This window comes from Phanerochaete carnosa (genome assembly GCF_000300595.1).
Source record: "Phanerochaete carnosa HHB-10118-sp unplaced genomic scaffold PHACAscaffold_1, whole genome shotgun sequence".
NCBI lineage: Eukaryota > Fungi > Basidiomycota > Agaricomycetes > Polyporales > Phanerochaetaceae > Phanerochaete > Phanerochaete carnosa.
The window spans coordinates 1,734,022-1,746,432 of record NW_006767628.1 but is presented as its reverse complement, the minus strand read 5'-3'; the positions used below and the strand labels follow the sequence as shown (position 1 = coordinate 1,746,432).

Below are 12,411 nucleotides of genomic sequence, written 5' to 3'. Positions count from 1 at the left end.
TGGTCTATGAAGAATCCTCGCCACCATCCGGCGAGTATGAGCCCCGGACGGCTTGGGGGATTTGGTACTGCTCCGGCTGGGTTACTAGGGTGCATGACCAGATGGAGATTGCCCAGGTGAAAGGCCAAAGGCGCGGCGGGGGGAATGGTTTTGATCAAAAACTAGTAGTATGTGTGTACACAGCAGGGCTCGATATTCTAATAGTACCCTACAGCCGTGCGTTATCGATAGCTGCTACTGCTTCGTGCGAGCGTGGTTCCCGCTTCGTCGAGCGCTCAATACCGGCGTCTTGCTCACGCGGGACCCATGAAACCGCCCGGTCATTGACCGTGACTCGGTCATTGACCCATCAATGACCAGCTGTCAGTCAATGACCGTGACTGGGATGACTCGGTCATTGACTGCCCAACACTGCCCCGCTCCCTCGTCGCGATATCATATCCACTCTCATTCAACATGCTTGTTCCCTTCTCGTCGTCCCAAGCGCCCAAGTCCCCTTCGATTTTCCAAACGCGTTCGAGCTACAGAAGGATCCTAAAGCGTAACCGGCGCCGCTGAATGTCGTCGTACAGAGAAGAAACTCGGGTTATGCTCCAGAAGGAGAGTTCGTGGAGAAGGAAGCTGTGAGAGGAGTTTTGTCGTGGAGTGTCGGAGGGCGTACGGTCCGCCAAGCGCAAGGCTGTGGAGGTTTTCGCAAAGTTGGGTCAGAATAATGTGCGTAGCTGTGTCCTAATGGCGATATTTACTCGTTTCAAGTGCACCCTTCTGTGTCGTCGCAATTTGTGCTTCAAGGTTGTTCATCTGGGCATTGAAGGGGGTGTTTCATGAAACCAAGCCCGAAAGCGAGACAGATGAAGTCGAATCTGACGCCAATCTCGTATCCAAGTTCAAGCGAATGTTTCTCGTGTTTATACCCTCTCCCCTAGTCCTACGCTTATACCTCCTCATGCCCACGCCCCTTTTACCTCCCGACCTCGGGGACGTCAGACTTATATACGCCTCTACGTCCCTGTGCCGTCGTAGCGAAGAAACCTGAACCCGTTGTCATGAGTGCGGCGGCAGTGCCGGTTCCGCCGGTGCCCACGACCAAAACACCCGCGGCGACTACCGTCGAGGAACGGCAATAGTGGGACTCCAAGCCTTCAATCAACGCTCTCGGATTCAGGGAGAGGGCCTCGACTATATGCTGTTTGAAGAGATGGAAGTGCCTGATGGCGGGAGCGGCCTTCTTTGCTCCCCTTTGTCTTACCTCCTTGGCCGCACTCACTCTTACGTTCTCAGCGCGGGAACGGTATGCTGAAGACATATTATGAAGATATGCACTTGTATAAAGAAAGTTGAATGCAATTTTGCACACGAGATCCTGTGCATCTCCCCAGCATCGACTCTGCACATTTCGACATGAAATCAAGTTCGGCATTCTTGGTGGCAACTTTGAAGGTTTGGGTTTGACCTCTACCTGGATGTGCTGAGCTGACTGAATGCGGTCTAGACAACCAGCCCTTTATAACACGTGGAGTGTCTTTGCGAACATCAAAAATATCAGGCAGGCATTCGACGAGCTGCTGTTAAGGTAGTTTATGTGGCACGTGAATAAGATCCTCTCCAGATATGGCTCGACTAACGACGACTCCAGGACACCACACGAATATTGTATCTTTGTTCGATATTATAGGCCAATTATACCAACTATTCATATCGGCATCTATACAGGCGCGCGATAAGAGGATTCACGCACTGTGGTACCGTCTGGTGCAGGTGCAGAATCAGTCTGCAGAGCCGTCGGTACAAGTCCTTCATCTTCACCTTACTCCTTCGGTTCATGAGGCTTGCTGTCTTCGCAGCTCCTTACGGTACTTCTGTGATCCACATATCTCAGATCTCCTTGATGAATGCACAGCGTCGCGCAAAATGACTTTGCACGCATGGTTCTTGCACGTTCCGACTAAGTCATCGACTGCAGCTGCGCTTCCCTATCACTGTGGTATAAAGTTTAATATCTGGGATATGCACGAGGCCATTTGCCATTAGTGGAGAGGACTCGCGGGACTGTGTGAGGCGGTTCTACACGAGGAAGGCTCGGTAGTGCGTAACTGCTCCGGCATTCCCACCCTCTTCCCCGCCTGCTCCTTTGCATAGTGCTTGACACTCATCACCAGCAACGAAGTTCTTCCCCTCCCCTTCTTCCAGTAGTTGGCGCATCCCTCCTTACGCCTGGAATATCTCTGACAGGCGGAACGCCTTTGCTGACCACTCAGACAAGACTCAAGTCATTACAAACCCACTTTATCGTTTCTGAGGTCGCATCATTTCACTTGTAAGTCTCTTCCACCTCCTTTCGTGACCGCTTCTTATATCCACAACCATGCAGCACTGGCTTTCGGATCCAGATCTAGCGTCAGTCTGAGAATATATCCAGTGCGTCAGCATACAACAGGCCATGAGTGTCTGAGGGCTCATTCCTTGCCTTCGCAGTTGGCTTGAAGCGTAAGCTTTGGAAGATTTAGGTTGGTGCCGTGGCTGCTGAAGTGCTCAGCACTAATCCGGCGTACTAATCAGGTGCGATCTACCTCTTGCAAGAAGCGATCATGTGGTGGGAGAGTCTCCAGAACCTCTTACTCATCCGCCGACTCCTGCCACGCTGGTCTGGCGCAGGAGCTTTCCGCGGTCCAACTGTCGATGTCCCACCTCCTAGCGAGGATCATGAGACTGTCACCACTCCGCTCGAAATTCTTTCCCATGAATCCACTACTAGTGTAAATCAAACGACGTTCCTGACTACAGTCACACCTGCCCTATTCGCACGCCTCGCCCGCACACACAATCTCAAAGACATCGAGAACGCCATTACTGCCACACGCGAAGCCATATCCGTTTTACCTGCTATGGATGGGCGCGACGCTGCATTGTTGTACACCCTCGCCGAGTTGCTCCTCTGTCGATTCGAGCTCAGTGGCCGGCTGACGGACGTGAAGGAGGCTTTATCCCTCCATCATAGAGCGCTCCTCCTTCGTCCCCCCGGCCATGCCGATCGCTATCTTCATGTGTTGTCTCTCGCAAAAACACTGCACACTCATTTCTGCTGCGCCGGCGAATTTCAGGATCTGGCCGATGCTATCGAGAACGGTTGTCTCGCTCTCTCACTTTTTGATCCTACATGCTACGATCAGCCAGCCTTTCTAACCGCCGTCGCTGAAGTAATGCTCAGCAGCTTCAAGCAAACGGGCCTCTCCTCCGAACTGGATCAGTGCATCGAGTATGCCGGAGAAGCCGCCTCGTGCTGTTCACCGGAGTCGCCTGCCCGGCCCGCCTCGCTGGTCATCCTCTCGCGATCGCTGCTTTCCCGATATGAGCAGCGAGGCGAATCTGCTGATTTGGAAGCAGCGATCGGACACGCCCAAGAAGCCATCCCCCTCTGCCCAGCGGGACATCCTGACCGTCCTCGAACTCTGGCGACTGCGGCTGCCGGGCTCCTGGCTCGTTACGAGCGCACCGGACAGCCGGAAGACCTGGAGCAGTCGGTTGTGCTGTCCAACGAAGCCCTACCGCTTTGCTCCCGAACAACGCCCGTTCGCCTGGTGGTTTTTGACACCCTCGTCCCCGCATTTATCGCCCTATTTACGGAACACAGCGAAAATTCGGAACATATCCTGAAGGCGAGCATTAAATATAGCAACGACGCCCTCACTCTCTGCCCGCCAAGGTGTCCTAACCGTCCAAGTCTGCTTGTCAATTTCGCTGTCGCGAAGTGGACCCGCTTCTTGTTCGCTGGCAAACGGGAAGACATAGAGGGCAGCGTCACTCCTCTCCGTGACGCCATCGAGCTACTGCCACTTCGGTCCACTATGCGCGTGGTGGCTCTCAGCAGGCTAGCAGATGTTCTGTACTATCGCTTCATGTCATACGGAGTTCCCGAGGACCTGGAGGAAAGCGTAGCACTCGGGATGGAAGCGCTTTCCGCTTGTGGTCCCAGCGCACCAAGTCGTGCTGTGATATTTACTAGCATGGCGTCCTCGCTTGGTCGGCGCTTTAATTGTGCTAAAGAGGGAGTAGACCTGGTCTTGTCGACGGAGTATTTCCAACAGGGCCTCGCATGCTGCAGGACAGGCGCCCCGGCTCATCTCAAATTATTTATCAGGTTCATGACATTCTTCCTCGACACTCTCCTTCCAGCTGGCTTGCGGGATCAGCTCCACCTCCTTGCCGTGCTGGAGCAGAGGGTGCTAGATAATAGCTCTTCCAAAAACCTTCACTATCCTTCCTTGCTGGGCGTCCTCGCTTCTGTCACTCTTGTTCGATACGAAGAAAGCGAAAATCCAGAGGATTTAGAGAAGGTTTTCACCTTCGCCCAAGAGGCACTTTCTTTATGCCCACCAGGAGCTATCATTCGTCCCGAATTACTCCTTGGCTTGGCAAATGCCTTGGATACCCGGTTCGGCAGAGATCGAGAATCAAATGATCTCACACAATGTGTTGAGTCCGCCCATGTCGCTTTGGCACTCTGTTCGCCTGAACACCGTGACCCCCGTCGGCTCAAAATACTGCGCCAGCTTGGGAAGTTTTCCAACAATCATTTCGCACTCACAGAAGATCCGGAGCATCTGAGCAAATCTATCGACTACTTTCGGGATGCATTGACCGTCTGTCCATCCGAATCCCCTGCCCATCCTTTGCTTATGGTCGACCTGGCGGCCGCTTTGGACAGTCGATTCAGCCATACAAAGCAGATCGGCGATGTGGAAGAAGCCATTGATCACTATCAGCAAGCCCTCTTATCCCACCCTCCGACTCACTCTAAGCACCACGCATTGCTGGGTGCTATAGCCTTCTCATCGCGTGCGCGCTTCTTAACGACCGGGAGCTTTGAGGACCTAGAGACGTTGATTGGTCATTCACAGAAAGCCCTTGCGTCGCGGTCTTTCGAAACGCCTGAGCCCGTGCCTGCGTTCTATTCAACAGTGATATCAGTGCTAGCATATGCTCTCAAGGAGCGGCACCGCATGAAAGGTCGGCGCGAGGACCTCGAAAAGAGCATCGAGTACAGCCACGAAGCTCTTGCTCTTTGTCCCCCGAGCCATCCCGCTCGCATGGATTTCGTGGACACGCTGGCATCTGCACTCCGACGACGCTTCAGGGCCGATGGTAGAGTGGAAGACTTGAACAGCGAAGTCATGATTTGGCGCGAAAGTCTCCGGACGGCACCCGATTCGGTCAAACTTCCCCTGCGTCTCAACTCGATCTTAACTCTGGCGAACGCTTTGAAGGCTCGCTTCGATCAGACCCATCAGTTCGACGATCTCAGAGACGCAGTCCAGTATGGCTATGATGCCCTGTCGCTCTGTCCAAAAGAACACCCACGCCGCTTGGCCATTTTGGCCTTTCTATCAGCGTCTTTGGCCGGGAGATTCAACGAGACCGGGGGCCTGTGGCTGGAAGACTTGGCTAGTGGCATCTCTCTCCTTCGTGAGGCATTATCCTTAGATCAGACGCTCGAGCACCGTGCCCAATTATTGGCCGCTCTGACAGAACATCAGGGTGCTCGCTTTCAGCAGACCAAGGATCCAGAAGATTTCGAAAAGTGCATGCAGTACGGGCAGGAAGCACTACGTCTCTGCTCACCTGAGCCTCATGGTCTGCGTCCGCACATCATTCACAGGTTTGCCTTGTGCTGCCAGCGTCGATATGATGTGGCTGGAGACCCCGAGGATCTGCGCAGAGCCACCAGTTATTTCAAGGAGCTAGAGGCTCTATTCCCTTCTGAGGACCCTGCGCATTTGGCTGTATCCGACTTAAGATTCGCGGTTCCTGGCATGCAATACAACGTGTCCTGGACGTTAGACTCGGAGGATCTCGATAAGCGCATCGACCAGGGATGTCAAAGACTGTCTGGCCACCCCCCGGGGCAGAATCACCCGGAGCGTCAAATGCTGCTCAATCAAGTCGCATGCTTTTTGTTTCAGAGATATGGCCGCACAGGAAAGGAAGAAGATATTTTGAATGCTGTCTCTTACGCAAAAGAAAGGTATGTCACCTCACTACAGCTGGAAATTTGTACTGACTCCTATGACTTGAAGCGCGCTGTCCGAACCTCGCCATCGAATGAAGCTTCTATTCGTGACATTTTGGGCATTTCTAGGCCATGTGTGCAACCATCCTTCAACGCTAGAGGCCTATCGCTTGTATGTCGAGCTGTCGGAGCGAATGCTTGCGACTGCTCCGACGCTGGAGATGCAGCACAACGTAGCTCGAAAAGTTCTCAATGGATTTCTGCCTTTGGATCTCGCGGCCTACGCAATTGGACAAGGTGATCTCAAACTCGCTGTAGAGATCATAGAGCAAGGCAGAGCCCTGCTCTGGTCTCAAATCCGCCGTCTCCGCACTCCCCTCGACAAGCTGGCTGCCGACGAGAAATTGAGGCCCCTTCGAAATGCTTTCCTGGAGAAGAGTCGTGCGCTAGAGGCAATCGGTACTTCCGCGAATCCCTTCTTATCCAGCTTGGCTACGGAGGAAGCCAACGATCCATATGGGACTATGCTGGAGATGAGACGCCGCCTATCAGCCGATTTGGACGAGATCATTGAACAGATCCGTATACACTTCCCCGACTTTCTGAGATCACCGTCATATGACAAGCTTAAATCGGTCTCAGGAGATGGTCCGGTTGTCGTCGTCAATAATAGCGTATTTCGGTCGGATGCTCTCATCCTCGGTCCCGGCGACAACCTCAGCTGTGTTAAGCTATCCAGTGAATTCTATAATCGGGTCATCGAACTGTCAAACAAATTGCTCGATGCACGCCAGGTCTTAAAGCACTCTGCCCAGAAGGAGTACGATCGAGTTCTGCGCCTCACGCTCAAAGTTCTTGGCGAGCTCCTCGTGGGTCCCGTCGTGGAGAAGCTGAAAGAGCTCGGAGTGAAGGAAGGGTCTCGGATCTGGTGGTGCCCGACATCTGTCCTGTCGGCATTGCCGCTCCATGCCGCAGGCCCGCTCACGCTGCCGGAGTTGAAGTCGTCCAAAGCCAAGGTGTATCTCCCGGACCTGTATATTTCTTCCTATACTCCGACTCTTGCCGCGCTCATTGAAGCCCGGACGAAGACTGCCTTCAGCGGACCGGTAGAGCGCGAAGGTCTTCTTGGTGTCGCTGTGCTCGACAAGTCGCTGGAAGCAGTGGATGCGGAAGTGGACGTGCTTCGCGCCTGTTTTTCGAAGGACAAGCTGACGCTCGCCTTCGAGGGTGGATGCGATCGTAATGCAGTGATTGCTGGACTTGCGGAACGGTCATGGGTTCATTTAGCCTGCCATGGGACACTCAAGGAAGGCGAGCCCTTCAACTCAGCGTTCATGCTTTCTGGAGACGAACGGCTTACTCTGCTCGACATAATCAAAGCTGGCCTGCATAACGCTGAACTAGCTGTCTTGTCAGCGTGCCACACCGCTGAGCAAACGCCAGGCAGCGCGGTGGAAGAGGTACTTCACCTGGCGGCGGCGATGCAGTTCTCTGGCTTCCGAAGCGTTGTCGGGACGATGTGGCAAATGCAGGACGAAGATGGACCGACGTTCGCCAAATATTTTTACCACGCGTTATTCAAAGAAGGAGGTGGCGAAGACATATCTAACGCATCAGAATTTGGATTCAAGAAGGCTGCGCGAGCGTTGTGCTCAGCTACGAAAGAGATGCGGCGCTGCAAGGTCGATCTGGAGAGATGGGTCAATTATGTGCATATCGGGGCATGAGCATCCCCAAGGTCTTCTGTGTATTTACCACTTTAATGCATGACGAAAGTCGGGCGTAGTTTCTTCTTTCTGTTTTTTTTTTAGAACGTGAACACCGCAGCTGCGATCCTTACAATTAGTTGAAAGTGCCGTGAGAGCACACGGTCCACCAAACACGCTTTGCCATCTCTGCGCCTTTGATGATTGACAGGTAGTTGACCGAGGACGAGCAAGATGTAGTCACAGCGAATTCAAATAAATTTTCGGTGTCATGCCGCTATCGCAAATTTTCATACTACTAAAACAACTGCTCATCCTCCATCTCCGTCCTCCGGTGAACACAGTAGAATCGCAGCCTCTAGCAGCCTCACCCGGTCCTTCACCTCTGCACACTCTGCACGCCGAAGGGTTCCCTCAAACGCGATTCGCTTCTCCATCGTACCATTCTGCTCCGCGAATCCGTCCAGCTTCCGATTGTATGCGCTCCGTAGCCCGACTACCTCGACTTCAAGAGAGGCTACGCTGCGTCTGGCGTCGATGATCTCGGCGGAGACCTGCGCAATCTCCGTGTCCCGCGTCTTGAGTTCTTCCGCGACCTCGGATGCGTCTGCGACCACCGTCTCGAGCTTGCGTTGCGCCTGCTCGAAAGCAACCATCCTCGCGTGCTCGGCCTCTAGGGGTGCCAAGCGCGCCTTCGACTCGGCAAGGCTCGCCAAGAGCTCGTCCGCGAACGCGTCGTCCATCTGCTGGCCCAGCTGGTACCCGGCCACGGCGACCCAGTGTCGGCGGAGTTCCTCGTCATGCGCCCAGCGCACCTTCTTCAGCTCCCCCGGGACTGTGCTTCGCGCCGCCTCGAGCGTTGTCTCCTCCTCGGCGTACCCCTCGCTCACCATCTTCAGGCGCCATTCCAGGCCCCGCTGTTCCGCCTCGTACTCGTCCCGATTCTCCGCGATCTCGGTGGCGAGTGCAACCGACTCCTTGTCCAGGGAGTCGAAGGCGGCTTGCTCCTTGGCAATCCAGTCGCTAAGGAACGTGAGCTGGGCAGTCGCTTCGGTGGTGTGCTCCGCACAGACTTGCATGTGCATGTGATGTTCGGCGACGCTGGAGGCGAGGCTTTCCTGAACGCCCTCGTGTTCGCTCGCAGCCTGCGCGAGAGCGGCGGTCAGGTTCGCGATGTCCTTCTCGAGCTCCACGGTGAAATCCAGGTCTGAGCTGCGGAGGATGGATGTCGCCATAAGCAGTGCGGCTTGAGCAATCGCGGCGTCCTCGACGGCCTTGTCTGTCGATTCCTTTTCTGTGGATGTGCCCTGGAGAAGACGGCCGCACTCGCCAAAGAGCGATCCGTGCTCTGCATGAGCCACAGCGAGCTCTCCGTTGACGGAGGCGAGTTCAGCCTCGAGAGACTCCAATCGAGCTCTGGCGGTGGCGATGTCGGTAATATGTATGTCTTGGGCGCGGCGTTCCGCAGAATTGACGGCTGCGGACTGGAATGCGAGGGATGCGAGCGTCTTCTGTAGCTCGGCTGAGGTAGCATCGTAGGTAGAAGACTCGGCAGACATCTCGTCATGGAGGACGGCTAGCACATCTTGGGAAACGAGGGCCTCGGCCACCTTGATTTCTTCCTGCAAGAGGTGGCCGGTGTGGTACATAGAGTGCTCCTCGAGCAGCAGTGCTTGAGCTGCAAGGAGGTCTGGGAGTTGCGCCTCGAGGCTGACTGTTTGCTCATCGAGCTCGGCTAATTCTAGACGAAGAGCTGCTTCGAGCTCAGTTGCGAGATCGGTTCCTTCGTTGAGTGTGTTCGTGGCCTCCGCGATCCGTGAAAGACCCAGTGCGCTGAGCTCCTCAATATTCTTCAAATCGGCACGCAGGACCTTAACCTGACGCTTCGATGCCTGTAGCTCGTCCTGCAGTAAATGTGGGATTAGCTCAAGCAGGCCTGATGTATGCATAAGTAGCCGACCTCAGCGGTCTGAAGTTTGACTGCGTTGTTGGTGCTCGCTTGCTTTAGGCGCTCGATCTCGACCAGGTGCTCATGACTTGAATCGAGAGCGAGAGTGAGCTCTGTTAACGAGGTCACATGGCCAGCTCGGTCGTCTTCGAGTTGTGCGAGGATAATATCGTACTCTGCGACAGTTGCCTGCAGACGAGCGATACCGGTGAAGGTTTTGAAGAAGTCGGTTGCCAGACTACAAACGATGGGCTGCCATACAACTGTTATCAGCGTCGCGTCATTCATGGGCGTTCAGCACTCACCATCGCCAGCCACAGAAACAAGACAACAACGAGCCGGATTAGCCATACCCAATCGAAGAGGTCCAGAAGTAGCGAGGCTAGTCGAACTCTGCGATAAGAGTCGCCATCAACACAGAGCGCCGTGTTGGTCGTCGGGTCGGCTGGTAGACAGATGTATCCGAAGTAGGGAGCAACAGCCTCAACAGGGGGATACCGGAAAGGTCGACCAATCTTGGCAAGGCCGACGGTAAAGGGAACTAGAGTGCTCGCATCCGAAAGGAGGCGAGACGGGATAAGAAAGAGCTCGCCTGGCGTGCGCAGTTTTGGCACTGCCAGGCGACCGGCCCACTCTGCGAGAGCAAAAGTGGATATGGGGGACTTGTCCAGTATGTGATACATGTTTGAGATGAGAAAGAACGAGGGGATAAGGGTCAGCAGGTTTTATGCCGAAAGCTGACGGTCAGCCTCTGGTTGACATTTAAACAGGACGGCATTCTGCTTGCTTGTCTAGGAAGCTGGAAAACAAGGAGACTGCATGGAAAGTCTGCACAATTGATCAGGTTTACTGAAAAGCAGGCGTACCTGTTCATTTTACAGCGACGGCGCACGGCTACAAACTTGGGGGTCTCGACGAGGTGCGATAATGAACGTCGACGATGTCGGAGGCTTGGAGGCGGCGTGGGAGGGCGCGCGTCAGAAACACATTTAGAATGGCCTTCCCACGCCTCACTCCGCAACATCCGCAACCGCCGCTCACTTTCAACTCGCGCTTTCAGCCGTCTCTATTCCTCACACGACCTGGAGGATAGAGCCTTGCACCACAGCTCTGCATAAACGTATTTAATGCGCTTTCCAAGATGCCAGGCCCCTGGAGGCGACGAAGCGCGTACTCCGGACGAGTGAACCCCTACAGATGTCAGGTCGATTGGGTTACCCAGACACAAGCTCGCCAATGGTTTGGGGTTTGTCGTACTCATATTACGCTCTTGGCGCGCCGTCTTAGCTGCTCACTTGTAAATATCCAGCTAAAGCCCGCAGATTTAGATGCCATTAGTCCTATCGAAGTCGTCGCGAACCCGCACGGAGGGCGACATCCCATGAAGAAGTTCGCGCTCTGGGAGGTGCAATACTTCGCCAAACGGGTTAAATGAGAAGAGCCTGGAGGTTGGGATTGTTCGGACAAGAGCTATGGAACAGTACGAGGTACGTAATCTCGCTTTCACTTTGTCTCGTACGACGACTCACTGTTTCGTTTCAGTTGACCCCTGGACAAATGGATACGTTAACTCCGGTCAAGACTGAGCCGAATCCCCATCATCCTGGTACAGAGATGAGATTCTACAGTATCAAAGATGTTGAGGTGAATGCCCCGTTCTGTCAGCAGCAGCAGAATAATTGATGACGACTACGCCGCCAAGAACCTCGTGGAGAAATTCAAGCAGGAAAGCGAAGCTGCTGCTGCAAAGTATGCGCCTGCACGGCTGATTGCCTCGTCAAGCAAGGCAACAGCCGGCCCGAGTAACCATTATGCCGGGACCCAGTCATGCAAGTTACACGGCTGGGACATGCGTACCGAGTTCCAGCCAGATGCAACATAGCACGAGCCAGCAAACGGCTGAGGACAGCGACGACGAGCACGGTGAAGGAGGGATTGACGACAGTCTTCTGGCTCGGATTCCTCTACCTTGAAGTTGCATAGCATATTCGCGGTTTATGCCACACATCCACAGTAGTGTGCGGTGAGAAACTCGCCCGAGATTCTCACGTGTGTTTAAAACAAGGGCCCTCTCGGAGCTGTTTTTCACTACCGTTATTAACAGTTTCTCACATCACGTAAAATATGCGTTATAAACAAGTGAGAAACGTGTTTTTCACATGTTAATAACATAAAACTATGTTATAAACTCCAAATATATGTCTACCAGTTCCAATTGACCACTACAGAAGCATCCGAAGCTGTCCGCTCGGTTGAGAACACTATAGAGGCAGTCTGCCGAGCTGGTAAGTCTGTCTGAGGGCGGTCAGACAGCAAGTCAGTAAGGAATGGGGAATTTGGATCGATATCTTCGTCAAGCGTGAGATCTTCCATCCGCGCAGCAATGAGATCGACCTCCTTGGTATCGTCCTCGTCATCAATGTCTAACTCATCGCCTGAGCCGTCCTTGTTGACTATACTCTCCCTCACTGTCTTCTGTCGACCGCGGATGACCTCTTGTTTATCAACCCAGCGGACAGTCGGATGCGTGCGGGGCTTTTCTTCAAGCTTCCCATATGTCAGTAGAGTCGCTATGCTTTTGGTAGTTGTGGCGTACCTGATGCAGCTCCCACTGGCGGACTTGGACCATATCGGCCAACGTTCCGACTTGCTGCCTGTTTCGAAGCGCCGAGTTCATCCAAGTGAAGGGTGACATGGTACGCTCGTCGGCCATTGGATTTACAAGCAATCGAGAAAGATCTTGATTGAAA

At 53.9% G+C, this 12,411-nt stretch overlaps 3 protein-coding genes across 3 annotated transcripts; 1 reads left to right on the top strand and 2 right to left on the bottom strand.

Annotated features, from left to right (window-relative positions):
• Window positions 1-2,588: 2,588 nt before the first annotated feature.
• PHACADRAFT_189744 (uncharacterized protein) lies at window positions 2,589-7,734 on the top strand (the record flags this gene model as incomplete). Its single annotated transcript, XM_007390007.1, has 2 exons — window positions 2,589-6,022; window positions 6,075-7,734. The coding sequence occupies 2 exons, from the start codon at window positions 2,589-2,591 to the stop codon at window positions 7,732-7,734; spliced, it is 5,094 nt and encodes a 1,697-aa protein (XP_007390069.1).
• Window positions 7,735-7,957: 223 nt separating this feature from the next.
• PHACADRAFT_179836 (uncharacterized protein) lies at window positions 7,958-10,344 on the bottom strand (the record flags this gene model as incomplete). The annotated part of the gene is made up of 3 exons (XM_007390006.1): window positions 7,958-9,617; window positions 9,674-9,913; window positions 9,967-10,344. 3 exons carry the CDS (start codon window positions 10,342-10,344, stop codon window positions 8,025-8,027), a joined length of 2,211 nt encoding a protein of 736 aa, XP_007390068.1. The 3' UTR covers window positions 7,958-8,024.
• Window positions 10,345-11,863: 1,519 nt separating this feature from the next.
• PHACADRAFT_189741 (uncharacterized protein) lies at window positions 11,864-12,356 on the bottom strand (the record flags this gene model as incomplete). The annotated part of the gene is made up of 2 exons (XM_007390005.1): window positions 11,864-12,208; window positions 12,258-12,356. The coding sequence occupies 2 exons, from the start codon at window positions 12,354-12,356 to the stop codon at window positions 11,864-11,866; spliced, it is 444 nt and encodes a 147-aa protein (XP_007390067.1).
• Between the last annotated feature and the right edge of the window lie 55 nt (window positions 12,357-12,411).